This window comes from Oncorhynchus mykiss, chromosome 4, assembly GCF_057628025.1.
Source record: "Oncorhynchus mykiss isolate SJ-2025 chromosome 4, ASM5762802v1, whole genome shotgun sequence".
In the NCBI taxonomy this organism is placed as follows: Eukaryota; Metazoa; Chordata; class Actinopteri; order Salmoniformes; family Salmonidae; genus Oncorhynchus; species Oncorhynchus mykiss.
This window is the reverse complement of record NC_143025.1, coordinates 32,648,557-32,664,189: the sequence shown is the minus strand read 5'-3', so window position 1 is coordinate 32,664,189 and position 15,633 is coordinate 32,648,557. Positions and strand designations below refer to the sequence as shown.

The window sequence follows — 15,633 nt, the reverse complement described above, 5'->3', positions numbered from 1 at the left end:
GTGACCAAACATGGGTCCCAAAAACGTTGGGATTTAGTTTTTTTTGCCTATAGAAATGCATGGAATAACACATTTGTACATGGCAAAACAAGACAGTCAAAAAAATCTATCATAAGGACAAGGTTTCGAGGTTTCCTATATCTGAGAGACATAAAAAAAGAGAAAATAGTAAACATAAAGAAAAATCCTTGAATGAGTAGGTGTGTTCAAACTTTTGACTGCTACTGTATGTCCATAATAAAATGTTGCTCTATCTTCTTAACAGCACTATTGATTCCATATGTGTTATTTCATAGTTTTGATGTCTTCACTATTATTCTACAATGTAGAAAATAGTAAAAAATAAATACAAAATTAAACCCTGGAATGAGTAGGTGTGTCCAAACTTTGACTGGCACTGTATATATAGTATGCCTACAGGGGTCCAAAATTAAATTAAATTATAAACTTTATGACTGTCTTAAATCAATTCCATATGCTAGCCTAGTAGATATAAGGGCTTACACATACAGGAGCAACCGCAAAGTGAAATGTTGTTTTTTAATTTAGTTGTTAATTGAGAATAAGCCAGAAGAGAGTGATTGACAATAAATATTTTGTTTGCAAATAATTTAATAATTTAATTTAATATAATTTAATAATCTAATCGTGAACATTTTTACAAGCATTGCAAAAGTCAGCATCCTAACAGTGACTGTGTAATAAATAGTACAACATTCTAATCTTAATTTATCAACATTGTTTTGTGCTTTCTTTGTAAGCAATCAAAACATATTCTGCATCAGAGAAGTAGGAGTTCAAAGTTCATTATACAAAGTGGGACATAGGCTACCCTTCTGTCTACAATTGCACTCAGACAACTTAACCTCTACTTCTAAATGGGTAATCATTCAATGATAGACAGTGTAAGAAGTCTTTAACTGCCTTGCAAATCTAAAGATTCAACCACCTTTTGAAAAACTGGTTTGAATTTAGAGACGAAATGTGAATATTATTAAGGATAGTATAGTATTTTGGGCCGGTATCCATTGTATGCGTGCTCTCTCCTTTGTTTCACTCCAGACCACGTACTTTAGTATTGCTAGTGAAAGTCCACCTTGCATCTCCTATCTTATCACAGTATCATAGGCATCCTGTTGCGCACATACACTCACACACAAACACACACACAAACACACATACACTCTCTTCTCCATCTTTTTAGGACAGGAAGCATCTCCGGTTGAGTGGGGACTGCATGGTTGCTGACGTTGTGTTTCAGTTCGATCGTCATTCACTCGGTGATCACTGTCAAAGACGATCTAATCACCTATGATATGATGTCACTCCCAGAGTTACAGATAAGACAGCAGCATCCAGTGCAATCGCAGCGCTGTAGCATTCCTCATATCCTCTCTGCCTTTCCTTCTGTCTTTCTGTCTTTCTTTTTCTCTGGGCGAATCCCACTTGCAGTGTTTTAGGGTGTGGTCTTGTGTTGTGGCGACCACGGTTCGTAGGGACACAGGCCTGTCAGTCTCTCTATGCTTGGTCAGCCTTCCATCCTGTAGAATCCCAAACATTCCAGTTTCTGTTGTCACGTTCTCCTCGTCTAATCCGCTCCTATTAGCCCTTGACGGCGTCAGCGGCGAGGGAATCCAGGAGGGATCGGTAAATGTCTGAGCGCAGGAAGCGAGGGTACGAGTCTCTCTCCATCAGCCCATAGACAATCTTCTGGGCATCGTCAAAGCACTGGAGTGTAGGATTCTTCACGGCCCTCTTGATCTGCTCCCTCGTGTGGTAGTCAATGTTTATCTGGAACAAGAGCAAGATTCATTTAGATTTACAAAGTACAGATGGATTTCATATAGCATGTTTGGAAATAAACATTTGAGGGGGGTTTATTAACCAGATGATGTTGATGAAATACATTGAAACATCAATGAGGTTACAAAGAGTTCAAATGCAGGGTTGCTTTCTGTAGAAATGTCACTGCAGCTATTTGAATCTCTAGCATGTAGCCATGTACTGTAATATATACTGTACTATAACAGTCGTACCTCTTTAGGAGCCTCAGCCTTTATGAAATGCTCATAGATTTTTTTGGCCTTCGATGACATTCTGAATGAAGACTTGATTTTCTTGTACTCCTCACACGTCAGCCAGAACTCAATGTTCTCATCGCTGAATTCAGACTTCAGAAAGGTTCTGAAGGTCGCCAGTCCATCTGTGGGGAAGAATATAAAAACATACCAAGACATGAAACAAAGATACAGCCCCAAGCCTGGAAACACGTGCTGTTTTTGTACAACATTTCTATCTGGCTGTTTTCAGTTAGATATTTGATCTAATTTAGCTATTTATCTTGAACTATTTTGATCGTCTGATAAAGTGAAACTCACATTTAGACTCGAGGAGTCTCTCCAGTGACTGAGACCATTGTTGGGTATCTTCTAAACTTAGCCTGCTAGGAAGAAAATGTGTGGTGATTACTCAACTAGAATCAAATCTGGGTAAAAATAAAACTGGTATTTGATGTGAGGGCAAAAGGGCACATAGAACCAACATAATTAGGAAACAATTATAGCCGCACATGGGTGCGTGTGTGTGTGCCTATGTGCGTGCCTGCTTTCTGAAGTTTCATTTGAATTCACACACACTACCACAGATGGACACTACAACATATGTGGTATTTGATTTTGAACAATACAATACATATTTCAAATAATATAATAATAATAACCATTAGGATCAACACAGAGTAACAGAGTAAGAAAGGGTAAGAATCCTTACCTCTCAGAGGTGGGTGAATGTGAGAACATGCATTGCAGTCGGCACATAAAGTTCTTTCCCCTATGGAGAGAAAAAAAGAACGGTCATGATCATCTCATAAAACAACTTATTCCATTGCTGTATAAGGACATCTCAGTATGTAGTATCTTGGTTGAAGGTATTCACAGGTTTAGTAAAACATATGCAGTGTTTATATACAATGTGTGGCCTAAAGTATGTAGTATGACGCTAAAGTATTTGTACAAGCATTTTGGTATTTAGAAAGTATATGACACATCCATAGTATTACGAGAGTACATTGAATATATAGCCTAATATTGACAAAATATACATAAGCTCCACAATACATTTTCCAAAATCGCCAGCTGTTGAGAGTATAAAAAAGCTATAAGCTACACTCACAAGTTCTTGTTCCTCCTCCTGTCGTCCTGCTCCATATTGAAGTGCTGTGTTTGTATCAGTGTCTCTGTGATGATTAGGCTGGGCATGTTTTAACCCCACACTCTCTGTCCCCTGCTGCTGCTCATGCTGGGGTGAATCACTCTCTGTATAGTGGGGTCTCCCTCCACCTCAGGCCTTTATATGCAGGGCTGGAAGGTGAAACACAGACTCAGACCAGTGAACCGTGGCAAGAGAGGAAGCCCCTACGCTCTCTCTCTATCTCTCTCTCTCTGTGACATGCGCTCTCTGTCTTTTTGCGACACTCTCTTTCAACCTCTCTCTGTGTCATGCTCTCTCTCCCTCTCTCTCGTCTCTCTCTATGGATACCCCTCTCTCTCTCTCTCTCTCTCTCTCTCTCGCTTTCTCTCTCTCTCTTGGTCTGGTTTTCCAGGCAGCCTAACTGCTCCTCGTTCAAAGTGTGCTCTTTATGTCCACAATATTTTTTGGTCTGGGCTGCTAAGATGCAAATGACAGAGACAGTGACAGTGATAGGCAAATCATGACCTTCGCTTGGTGTGTGTTTCGGTACCCTGTTGAAATGTCATTGGGATGTTTAATTTCTTATACTGTATCCAGCGGCAAGGTGTGTCTTTACTTAAATGATATGATGATTAAATCCAATATAGACAGTCAGTTGTTCAGTTTGCAGATTGTGGGTTTATAGTCTTTGCATACATTAGCCAGAGTCATATCAGAGACACCTCATGGCCAATGTGACTTTAGGCAGCAATGTCCAATGACCTGTCCGTTGTCATTCCGCACAGTAACTGATGTGGTTCTCCTCAACTTACCCAAAGATGGCCACAAGCAGTCAAGCACAACCAAGTGACACCAAAACATGTCCACTTACAGTTAATCTGCCTTGTGCCCTCAATTCCACACAACGACCTTTACATCATACAGTAAAAACTGACCTGAGGTTTAAACGAACAAACCACAATCACCTGTGTGGTTGACACCATAAATATGCTTTAAACATTTTTTTTGAATAACATTGTCCTCCAAGAGTTGCTGAATCTCCTTTCTACTTCTGCTTTACACCAATATGAACAGTATCCATTCTAGAAGTTCCTGCGTGACGGTATTGAGTAACTCAGACAGTATCAGAAATACATTGCACATTACTCACTTCCCCTCAGCTGTCATGGCAACCGTTTGGGACAAAGGAAAACAGCGTCAGACTGTGAAGGACAAAGTGGTGTGATGTTGTCGTGAGGCAAGAGGGGTGAGATCCCTGTCATCGAGCAAGAATATCCCTTCATGCCAACTCCCCCTTCCCTTTTTTAAATTTATTTAACAAAATGTTGTTTAATTGAATATATTATACCATACTATTGACTTACCGAGCAAAAAAATTGCAATAGAAGTTGCCATTGTCTGGTCTTCCCTCTACCTAATAGTCCTCTTTGAACATATCAACTCTCACATAAAACATTCCCTTTGAAGACTGCTTTAGGTATTTAGTATTTTATTAGGATCCCCATTAGCTGTTGCTGAAGCAGCAGCTACTCTTCCTGTGGTCTATTTATAACCTTGTATGTAGTAATAACATTGAGTTCTTCTCATAATTATTGTGCAATGCTCAATTGAAGATCATGCTGTGCTAGCCTCCAGACATTTGTCCATAGTGCGCCATGCTGATGCTAAAAGTCATCACAGAACAGTTGTTCCTTGGTGATGAGATTACTTCCCTAACAAGGGGACACATTCAGGCCAATTTGACATGCATCAGAGCATCCACTGACTCCAATCCACTGGTGGGAGTTTCTGGGTCAAACTCACAGTTATTCTTAGAGCCATCCAGATTACCTTTTTAAGAGACAACTTTGAGAAATAGAGCCATCTATAGAGTGGGGTCAACGGTGACAGGGCAATTTTTTTCCAGCTTCAATACATAGTCGCTGGGCTGGCTCTGGGCAATTAGCTGAGACAGCTGACATGTGATCACAACAGACTTACAGTCAGCAGGCTGTGGAAAATCATTTTCTCCGATTTTCCCTGCCCACCGACCACACGCGATTACTCAGTGTCACAGGACAAATTAAAGATAACCCTTCACTCTGACAACGTCAACATCCTGACTTATGGAAGTATACTGTATATTTAAACTGACAGGGTCCATCCATGCTATATTAGTATTAAGAGTTAAATGAATAACAGTTATTCTGTCACACCCTGACCATAGTTTGCTTTGTATGTTTCTATGTTTTGGTTGGTCAGGGTGTGATCTGAGTGGGCATTCTATGTTGGATGTCTTGTTTGTCTATTTCTATGTCTGGCCTGATATGGTTCTCAATCAGAGGCAGGTGTTAGTCATTATCTCTGATTGGGAACCATATTTAGGTAGCCTGGGTTTCACTGTGTGTTTGTGGGTGATTGTTCCTGTCTCTGTGTTTTGCACCAGACAGGGCTGTTTTTGGTTTTCCACGTTTATTGTTTTGTAGTGTTCGTGTTTATCTTTTTGTTATTAAACATGAATCAAAGAAACCACGCTGCATTTTGGTCCGCCTCTACTTCACCACAAGAGAACCGTTACATATTCATGTTTCATATTGCTGACAGATCCATATCATGGGTGTCAAATAAGCATGAAATGAAAAAACTGATTTTTGTCTTTGCCAAAACAAATAACACTTGAATGGAATACTTAAAAGCCTTTTAGTGCTGCATTTCTGTAACCATACGTAACTCATTTCTGTAACCATACGTAACTCATTTCTGTAACCATACGTAACTCATTTCTGTAACCATACGTAACTCATTTCTGTAACCATACGTAACTCATTTCTGTAACCATACGTAACTCATTTCTGTAACCATACGTAACTCATTTCTGTAACCATATGTAACTCATTTCTGTAACCATACGTAACTCATTTCTGTAACCATACGTAACTCATTTCTGTAACCATACGTAACTCATTTCTGTAACCATACGTAACTCATTTCTGTAACCATACGTAACTCATTTCTGTAACCATACGTAACTCATTTCTGTAACCATATGTAACTCATTTCTGTAACCATACGTAACTCATTTCTGTAACCATACGTAACTCATTTCTGTAACCATACGTAACTCATTTCTGTAACCATACGTAACTCATTTCTGTAACCATACGTAACTCATTTCTGTAACCATACGTAACTCATTTCTGTAACCATACGTAACTCATTTCTGTAACCATACGTAACTCATTTCTGTAACCATTTGTAATGTAAGTCCTTCCATTTAGACATTCTGTACCTTCTGTTCTTACCTAAAACGATTCCCTATACACAATTTATTTTTACACCAACGCCACTTTTGATGCATCAGTCAGTCTAGATGTTTGAATAAATGTACTGTTTAGCACTCTGAATCATTGACACTACTCATCACCACACATCACTCATCTCTAACACTCAATGCTTCTCCATACTTTATACTCATTTTTTCTTCTTCTCCAACTCATAATTAATTTCCTGTGGTCATTATGTGTCACTTCCTGTGGGGATCTTTCAGTTCTATCCTCAGGATCTAAAGTCTCATGTTTCCATGACTCGTTTGGAATCCTCCTTGTTTGGACTTGGTGAATTTTGATTCACAAACTCTTGACCCGTAACCTCTACCAGAAGGTCCTGGCTTTGCGTCTGAGCCCCAGGTAGGCATCTGACCTGAGGAACCTGGAATACGAGTCGCTCTCCATCAGTTTGTACACATGTCTCACTGCCTCGTCAAAGCAGCATAGAGCAGGGGCTTTCATGGACCTTTTGATCTTCTCGTGGATGTGGTGGTCAACGTTGATCTGTAGGGGGAAAACACAAACCATTACAATGAGTGCCAAGGGAAAGTTCTACGCACATTTGTGAAGCTAATGTTATGAAAAGCCTGAGCTGAGCAATATGGTCACCTTTCCACCCTAAGCTTGCCAATCCATTTATTCACTACGTGAGCTTGTTGAAATCATATCTTGTCCCAACAGGTTGTTATCTGTATTTTTGAAGGAGGGATTTTATCACATCAGAAAGTTTCAGTGCTTGTCAAATTGTTCTAGTGATAGGCTAAGTTATATTTGAAATAGTCCATTTCCCACATCAGCAAAGTACATGGAATTACATAGTCACACCCTAGGAATTATAGCTATATCTGCTACTTTAGCTTATATTATGTTAGTATTTTGGATAACTGTATCCAGATACTGCCAAGGTGAATGCTGATGCATAGCCTGACTAACTGACCTCTCTCTGGGCCTGGGGATGGAGGAACTCCTGGTAGATCTCTGTTGCTTTCCAGAACAGGTCAGCCGGTGAGATGGTCTTTCTGTAGTCTCTGCATGCTAGCCAAAATTCAATATTCTCCTCACTGAATTCGGACCGCAGGAAGGCTCGGAAGGCTGCAAGGCACCCTGGGGGATTATTAATGCTAAAGTCAGAAGGTGGTCTAATCAGACTGTACTATTGATGATAATGAATGTACTCTGGGCCAACATAGTTAAAACAGTTGTCATTACTTTCGTCCTTCAACAAGGTCTCAAGAGTTGGCTGGATTCCTCTATTGTCCTCTAGACTTAAAAAGATTGAAAAAAATGTGGGGGGGGGGGGGGGATTATATGGGTAAATATTACTAAGAAAACTATTTGACATGTTATTGTTATGAAATAGTCTCCACTGTTGCCGTACTTACTTGATTTTTGTAGAAAAGGACTCATCATTTATCTTTTGTGCCAGAATACACTGGATGTCTTTTTTCTGTCTTTTTCTGCTTAGAAGGATATCGATCCTGTGGAAGTAGTATGTATTATCATCCAATCTATTATGATAGCAGAAATGTATCATGAACTGCCTATAAAGGTCCCTTTCCTAGATAGATAATTTAACTTACCTTCTTCTCTGTGTTCTATTTTGCGGTATATCCTTCAATTCATAGATCCGAATCTTTGAAAATAAAAGTTTGGGCATCTTCACATAATTGACAGCGATTCCTCCTAGGAATTAGATGTAGACCGTACGGTCTTAGTAAACATTCCAGGCCCATCCTGGGCAGGTATTTATCATCTCAAGAGAGGTGTGTTATGGTGATGTATGCGGTGTGCTGGTGCAGGCCCCTAGATGCCTTGGCACCGCTTACCGAAACTCCCCTAGGACGCAACGTCTTTGACTCATGGATATTACATTCCTGTAAAATTCCTATTACAAATTTTTCCCTTTTTTTTTTTTTACAAATAATTCCTAAGACACATCTTATAGATTAAACACAATAATAATTCCCTCTGAAGACATTGCATGTTAAGGAGCAGTTGTTAAGAGAGAAGTGTCTGTCTGCCCACCTTAATATAATCTTCAGTGTTTACTCACAGCCACACTCTTTCACTATTTTCTGAGAACATCTTTCATTTACTGTGAATAGTATAAAGGGAAATGACATAAGAGGGCAAATAATATGTAATGGGGAAAGGAGGCATGGCAATATATTTCCTCTCAAATATCTGAATGGGTAGGCGTTAGTTACACTGTTGTGCGTATAACACGCATGCAGGCAGACGCACGCACACACACACACACACACAAGCTCATTCACTCATCACTCACTCATTCATTCATTCATTCATTCATTCAATCAAATGTAGTTATGCATTTCTAGCACTTTTTTACATCAGCAGATGTCACAAAGTGCTTATACAGCAACCCACACTAAAACCCCAAACAGCAAGCAATGCAGATGTAGAAGAACGGTGGCTAAGAAAAACTCCTTAGAAAGGCTGGAAAATAGGAAGAAACCTAGAGAGGAACCAGGCTCGGAGGGGTGGCCAGTCCTATTCACACACACGCACGCACACACACACACACACACACACACACACACACACACACACACACACACACACACACACACACACACACACACACACACACACACACACACACACACACACACACACCAAGACTTGTAATGTCATGCAGTTTGTGGTTGTGGAAATGGAAAGATAGAACCCCAGGTGGTAAGAGTTAATATACTCACATAGATGTGACCTTTTGTGGTGATTTTTGTAACTTTTGCATCAATAATGTAATAATAGGGTTATTAATGGAGTGATAATTCCATTACACGTTTTTTTATGGATTACTTGTTACTCCATTTAACTGTTGATCTAATTATGGAATAGTTTGTTGTACACACATTCTTCAATTAGATGTACACTACCATTCAAAAGTTTGTGGTCACTTAGAAATGTCCTTGTTTTTGAAAAAAAAAGTGTAAAAAAATTGTCCATTAAAATAACATCAAATTGATCAGAAATACAGTGTAAACATTTTAATGTTGTAAATGACTATTGTAACTGGAAATGGCAGATTGGAATATCTACATAGATGTACAGAGGCCCATTATCAGCAACCATCACTGTGTTCCAATGGCATGTTGTGTTAGCTAATCCAAATGTATCATTTTAAAAGGGTAATTGATAGTAGTAGTAGAAATCCGTTGTGCAATTATGTTAGCACAGCTGAAAACTGTTGTCCTGATTAAAGAAGTAATAAAACTGGCCTTCTTTAGACTTGAGTATCTGGAGTATCAGCATTTGTGGGTTAAATTACAGGCTAAAAATGGCCAGAAACAAATAACTTTCTTCTGAAACTCGCCAGTCTATTCTTGTTCTGAGAAATGAAGGCCATTCCACGTGAGAAATTGCCAAGACACTGAAGATCTCGTACAGTGCTGTGTACTACTCCCTTCACACAACAGCGCAAACTGGCTCTAACCAGAATAGACAGAGGAGTGGGAGGCCCCGGTGCACAACTGAGCAAGAGGACAAGTACATTAGAGTGTTTAGTTTGAGAAACAGACGGCTCACAAGTCCTCAACTGGCAGGTTTATTAAATAGTACCTGCAAAACACCATCTCAACGTCAACAGTGAAGAGGCGACTCCAGGACGCTGGCCTCATGCAGCGCGACACATCTCCTTCTCATAGAGTTGATCAGGATGTTGATGGTGGCCTGTGGAATGTTGTCCCACTCCTCTTCAATGGGTGTGCGAAGTTGCTGGATATTGGCGGGAACCGGAACACACTGTCGTACACGTCCATCCAGAGCATCCCAAACATGGGTGACATGTCTGGTGAGTATGCAGGACATGGAAGAACTGGGACATTTTCAGTTTCCAGGAATTGTGTACAGATCCTTGCGACATGGGGCTGTGCATTATTATGCTGAAACATGAGGTGATGGCAGCGGATTAATGGCACGACAATGGTCCTCAGGTTCTTGTCATGGTATCTCGGTGCATTCAAATGCCATGGGGCACTCTGTTCACAACATTTACATCAGCAAACTGCTCGTCCACACGACGCCATACAGGCTTTCTGCCATCTACCCGGTACAGTTGAAACCGGGATTCATCCGTGAAGAGCACACATGCCAGTGGCCATTGAAGGTGAGCATTTGCCCACTGAACTCAGTTACAATGCCGAACTGCAGTGAGGACTACGAGCACATAGATGAGCTTCCCTGTGGTGGTTTCTGACAGTTTGCGCAGAAATTCTTTGGCTATACAAACCCACATTTCATCAGCTATCTGGGTGGTTGGTTTCAGATGATCCCGCAGGTGAAGAAGCCGGATGTGTCCTGGGCTGGAGAGGTTACACGTGGTCTGCGGTTGTGAGGCCAAATTCTCCAAAACGCTTACGGTAGAGAAATGAACATTCAATTCTTTAGCAACAGCTCTGGTGGACATTCCTGCAGTCAGCATTGCATGCTCCCTTAAAACATAAGACATCTGTGGCATTGTGTTGTGTGACAAAACCACACATTTTAGAGTGACCTTTTATTGTCCCCTGCACAATTTAATCAGCTTCTTGATACGCCACACCTGTCAGGTGGATTGATTATCTTGGCAAAGAAGAAACGCTCACTAACAGGGATGTAAACAAATGTGTGCATTAAACTTGAGTGAAGTAAGCGTTCTGTGCATATCTTCTGGGATCTTTTATTTCAGCTCATGAAACATGGGACCAACACATTTACATGTTGCTTTCATATTTTTGTTCAATATACAATATACAAAGACTGTGTGTTTTTTTGTTTGTTTTTTTCCAAATCAAATCAGTTTAGGAGCTATAATAGCAGGTGCTTAATTTTGAAGATTGGGTAGCAGGGTGGAAAAGATCACTGTGGGTGATCCAGATGCTCATCCAAGGTCTATTGATGTGATTTAACGAAACAGAAGTAATTGTGCTTTCCCCTGTTAGTTCTGACATTATTCTATTTCCATTCACTCTCTTTGTCCAGGTGTATGTAATGGAACTGAAGTTGAGGATGGGAAGGAGGCCACCAACATATGGAGCATTGTACTCAAGCTAAATGGATCAATCAATCAGTAATCAACATATAATCAACTAATGAACAACCCCTTTATTCGCTGACTCGGGTGTTAGTGCTGTGCTGGAACAAATGCCTGCAGACACACCGGAATTCTATAGGAGGAAAGAACACTGTATTGTAGTGTCTGTGAGGTCTGAAGGGTGGAGCTACAAGTTGTTATTATTTCATCACAGGATGTGTATCGACCAGTCAGTCATGATGTTGCGTCATAGGATGCAGACATTGGGACATGTTGACAAAGCAAACAGGATTGAAAGTAAATGATTAATGCTGTAAATGGGTCCATCTGTATTTTTACCCTCACTTGGACTTCAGTCAAATGTTTAGATTATTTTACATTCAAAGTCAACATCTTCTTCATTGAATTATTTACTTCCCTTATGAAGGTTAATTATCACAACTAATTGTCACTAAAATCACCATTATTTATATTTGTAGTCTATGACCTCAATGTTAAACGCTGATGGGAATGATCTTACTTGTGAAAGCTGATGGGACATTCCTAAATGTACAGCGGAACTATGCTGTGCCATTGTATCTGCCAGGAAAGAAAGACCCTCAATGAGCAGCTAACCCTCTTCCTATCTCTCTCTCTCTCTCTCTCTCTGAAGTGGAGCCTCAGCCTATGACTCCAATTAGAAGCTCTTTAAACAGCTGGCTAATTTAATTTAGTGGTAATTCAATGATAATGAGATGGTGTGGTACCAAGAAAGAGGTCCTAGATGTGGTTGATAAAATGTTATTTTGGTTTACATAGAATGCACTCAAATCCACTTGCACCTATCCACCTCTGATATGACTGCAAACACAACTTTTCTCACACTCATGAGTGAACTAACGCCTCAGGATGTCAATGTAACCATTTATTTCCTCCAATTACACTTTTTTTGGCAATCCCTATTGCAAAAGTGCTACTGATTTTAACTCATTTTAGCAACATAGCATAAATTGTGAAATTCAGTATTTCAATATTCCAAACAAACAGAAAGAAGACTGTCTTGCCTCAGTTCTGAGTTATTTTGATTCTTGAGAGGTTCTTACTGTTGTCAATAATATCTGACCAACTATCAGGAATTGTTGCAGTGCATTGGCACCTCGTATTTAGCAAACAAATTCTCTTTACAATAATAACTATTTACATAGTGTTAGAACAGGAGGGCAGACTACTATTGTGTTACAACATGGAGGTACAGTAGACAATATGAAGAGCCCTATTATCAGATAAGCATTGTAGCTATATTGGGAAAATGTGCAAATATGTCAAGGACAATCTCATCTAAGGGGTGCCAATTATATTGTCGAACTACGCAAAGCAACATTAAAATGACTGTGTGCTGCTGATGCTTTATTGTCGTGTGTGGACATGTGGACAAGCACACACTTCCTATTCTGCTGCCTCTCATGACGTACACACCTAGGATAGTTGAGGTAATTACAGTTTTGTGATGCAGGACACTGTAGGTGCATCTCAATAGTCTAAAGTGGCTTCCTGTCCTCCTTCTTTCCTTTACCTGCAATCGGAAACCTGGTGGAGTGAAAGCAATATGGTGGATGTCAGCTAATAATTTGCTTTCAGTTTCAGAGATGGCAGTACATATAGAGGAAAGGAGAAGGGGAAAGGAATGAAGTTAAGACTATTGAGAAGCAGCCTCGGAGCGAAAGCTGAGAGGATGAGGGGACTGATCTCTCACATAATTTGCCTGAACTTGCCTTTCAGGAGAGAGTGATATCCTGTCTCACAGAGCTGGAGACAACAGAAGCAGAAACCAGTTGGGCTTGGTTTCAGTACAACTCCTGTCTATTGAGTTGAACATGCATGGGTTTCTTAATGCTCAACTTCATTCAATTTGATTCCAAGTATGGGTTGGCGGCAAACATTTGATAATAACTGGCATCTAACCTAGAAATTGGAAAAGAGGGAGTGGTGCATGAGGAAATAGGAAGCTAAAAGTGTGTGCCTGTGCACGTGCATGTGCGTATGAGTGTGTAGGGGGTGCTAGAGAGCTGGCATCCATTGTCAGGGCTTCAGAGTGTTGGAATGAGGGGCACCATTCTCCACAGCTCTGAGGACAGTGTGGGAGTCTGTGTTGCAAGTAATTTATTGAAACCCTCGCAGACTTCCTCTGAACTGAGGTGGAAGTGAAACGGCTTGGCATCCAAGGAAACACAGGGGCTTCAGGCAGAAGTCAGACTGACAGTTTCACATTGTGTGGTTTCTGAAATCCCCTCAGAGAAAAACCAGCTCAGGCATTACGAAATCCAAATCCTCATGTGTGTCTATTTGACGTGGTTGCAAGAGACTAATTACTTGTTCACATAAGTGAAATAAGTTTATGCAATGGCATTATTCAAAGATACAATGTTCAATGTTTAGGACAAGAATCTAAATTTAAGTTGTTCCATGATTTATTTGGTCATGAAGTTGAATTTGTCTTTGAAACTTGACTTTAGATTAGTTTGAAACATAAGATAAATTGTTGCTGCTTGTAACAGGGCAGAAACGTGCACTTGCAATGTTGTCTTTGTTGCCATCTAGTGGACTTAATAAGAAACAGAGAGATGCACTGTACATTCAGTAGCAGCGTACTGCTGAGAACAGAGAACATATGATTCACAAAAATAGACAAAAATCTAATCTAACTTTCCTCAGATACTCACTGACCAAACAAACCTGCAAACAGCGTATGCAGTGAGGGAATCAGAGGTGAGGTTGGTGTGTGTGTGAGCACAAGCATGTGTTCAGACTGGGGTGTTCAGAAAGAACTTGGGATAAGGCAGGGGTTGGAACCAAAATGACTTTCCAATCACTTTTGTTCTGAACAGAACAGTTTAGATTGTTATTTTCTGTTCCTTTTTTTTAGCCTGTGAAATCAACCATTTTTTACATTTAGCTTATTAAATTACTTCATCAATCAGTGCGGATAGAGCAGACAAGCTAGTTATTTACATGCGTGATGGATAGTCAAGTGTAGCCTATGGCGCAAGATGCGAATGAAATCTTGTGGGTGGGGGAGAGAGCCAGAGAGGGTTGGGGAGGAGGCTTGAAGTGCTGGTTATCGTGTTATGCCATGCATTATATGAATTAGGTCCAAGGAGGAGCGGCTTATATAGAGGAACTTTGAATGTCCTTTGAGCTAGCTAGCTAACAAGCTTGTTTGTGCAGAACAGCACCGGACTTAAAAACACGTCTTACCCATTTGTAGTTAATAAATCCAACTTGAAACGTGATAACTAGACCTATAGTATCCTTAACTAGCATTGAAAAAGTAAATCCATTCTTCTCAAGCTAATTAAATATCATTCTCCCTGTCTTCTGAATCAAGCTTGTAACATCAGTACAGTAGCGTATGCCTCGGAGTGGGGAGGGGCAGGTAGCCTAAATACGCACAGGAAAAAAAACATCAGCTTGCAGGCAGACACTGGAATAAGTTTCTGCTTGAGTGAGTGAAGGCTTTGCATATAGGCGCTTTGTTGTGTTTTGTTGTGGGACTAGAAAAAAAATGCCTGGAATGTAAAATAATGGTATTAACCGGTTTCATGGTTTTAAAATAACATTTCTGTTCCTTTAAAAATGTTGTTATTCTCCGGTTTTCTGTTCTGTTCCCTGAACCGGTTCCAACCCCTGGGATAAGGTACATTCCCAGATAATGTAGGAAACCCATTTCTAAACCTTTAAAGCTTGGTTTTAGGTTGCTGGAAGCTGTACTACAGGAGCTAAACTGTGAAAGAAACCTTCCCCAGTCAGGACCAGGGACAATTTGTGGGACTCAGCAGAGTCCCAGACACCTAATCTCCCTTCCTCCGTGAGCTACTTTGCCAGACACAAAGTCCTAGGGAGTAATCTCCTCCTCTGCAGCCCAGAGTAGTCCTGCCTGCTGGGGCCATGCCACCTCCCTCCCCTCCCTGCCTGCCTCCCAACTCAGCACCCAGTCCTCACAGGGGTCCATCAGAATAGTGACGGAATGGAATAAGATTGCTGCCTTCTCACAGATAGGCAGGAGGGCGTTCGTCCTTCACACACACACGCACACACACACACACACACACCGAGAGAGATGGTAGA

The 15,633-nt window shown here is 40.5% G+C and overlaps 2 protein-coding genes across 5 annotated transcripts; both read right to left on the bottom strand.

Moving 5' to 3' along the window:
• Window positions 1–594: 594 nt before the first annotated feature.
• Window positions 595–4,728, bottom strand: LOC110521703 (regulator of G protein signaling 21). 2 transcript variants are annotated; one of them, XM_021599487.3, is made up of 5 exons: window positions 3,172–4,728; window positions 2,770–2,829; window positions 2,379–2,443; window positions 2,037–2,203; window positions 595–1,791 (listed from the first exon to the last, which is right to left on the bottom strand). In XM_021599487.3, exons 1-5 carry the CDS (start codon window positions 3,255–3,257, stop codon window positions 1,603–1,605), a joined length of 567 nt encoding a protein of 188 aa, XP_021455162.1. In that variant the 5' UTR covers window positions 3,258–4,728; the 3' UTR covers window positions 595–1,602. The 2 variants fall into 2 exon arrangements, with proteins under 2 accessions (XP_021455162.1, XP_021455161.1); XM_021599486.3 differs by having other exon boundaries at window positions 2,379–2,440.
• An 895-nt stretch (window positions 4,729–5,623) lies between these two features.
• On the bottom strand, window positions 5,624–8,564 carry si:ch211-117l17.6 (regulator of G protein signaling 4). 3 transcript variants are annotated; one of them, XM_021599484.3, is made up of 5 exons: window positions 8,075–8,299; window positions 7,877–7,972; window positions 7,704–7,759; window positions 7,432–7,598; window positions 5,624–6,998 (listed from the first exon to the last, which is right to left on the bottom strand). In XM_021599484.3, exons 1-5 carry the CDS (start codon window positions 8,149–8,151, stop codon window positions 6,819–6,821), a joined length of 576 nt encoding a protein of 191 aa, XP_021455159.1. In that variant the 5' UTR covers window positions 8,152–8,299; the 3' UTR covers window positions 5,624–6,818. The 3 variants fall into 3 exon arrangements, with proteins under 3 accessions (XP_021455159.1, XP_090088002.1, XP_090088003.1); XM_090231876.1 differs by having other exon boundaries at window positions 7,704–7,754; window positions 8,075–8,276; XM_090231877.1 differs by lacking the exon at window positions 7,704–7,759 and having other exon boundaries at window positions 8,075–8,564.
• Window positions 8,565–15,633: the final 7,069 nt, after the last annotated feature.

Coding starts and splice junctions, on each gene's coding strand:
- si:ch211-117l17.6 (XM_021599484.3), bottom strand. CDS start 8,151: ATGCCCAAACTTTTATTTTCAAAGATTCGGATCTATGAATTGAAGGAT. Junction 7,599..7,703: donor GACCTTGTTGAAGGACGAAA/GTAATGACAACT, acceptor ATAATCCCCCAG/GGTGCCTTGCAGCCTTCCGA. Junction 6,999..7,431: donor ATCCCCAGGCCCAGAGAGAG/GTCAGTTAGTCA, acceptor TTCCCCCTACAG/ATCAACGTTGACCACCACAT.
- LOC110521703 (XM_021599487.3), bottom strand. CDS start 3,257: ATGCCCAGCCTAATCATCACAGAGACACTGATACAAACACAGCACTTC. Junction 2,444..2,769: donor CATTCACCCACCTCTGAGAG/GTAAGGATTCTT, acceptor TTTTCTTCCTAG/CAGGCTAAGTTTAGAAGATA. Junction 2,204..2,378: donor GAGACTCCTCGAGTCTAAAT/GTGAGTTTCACT, acceptor TCTTCCCCACAG/ATGGACTGGCGACCTTCAGA.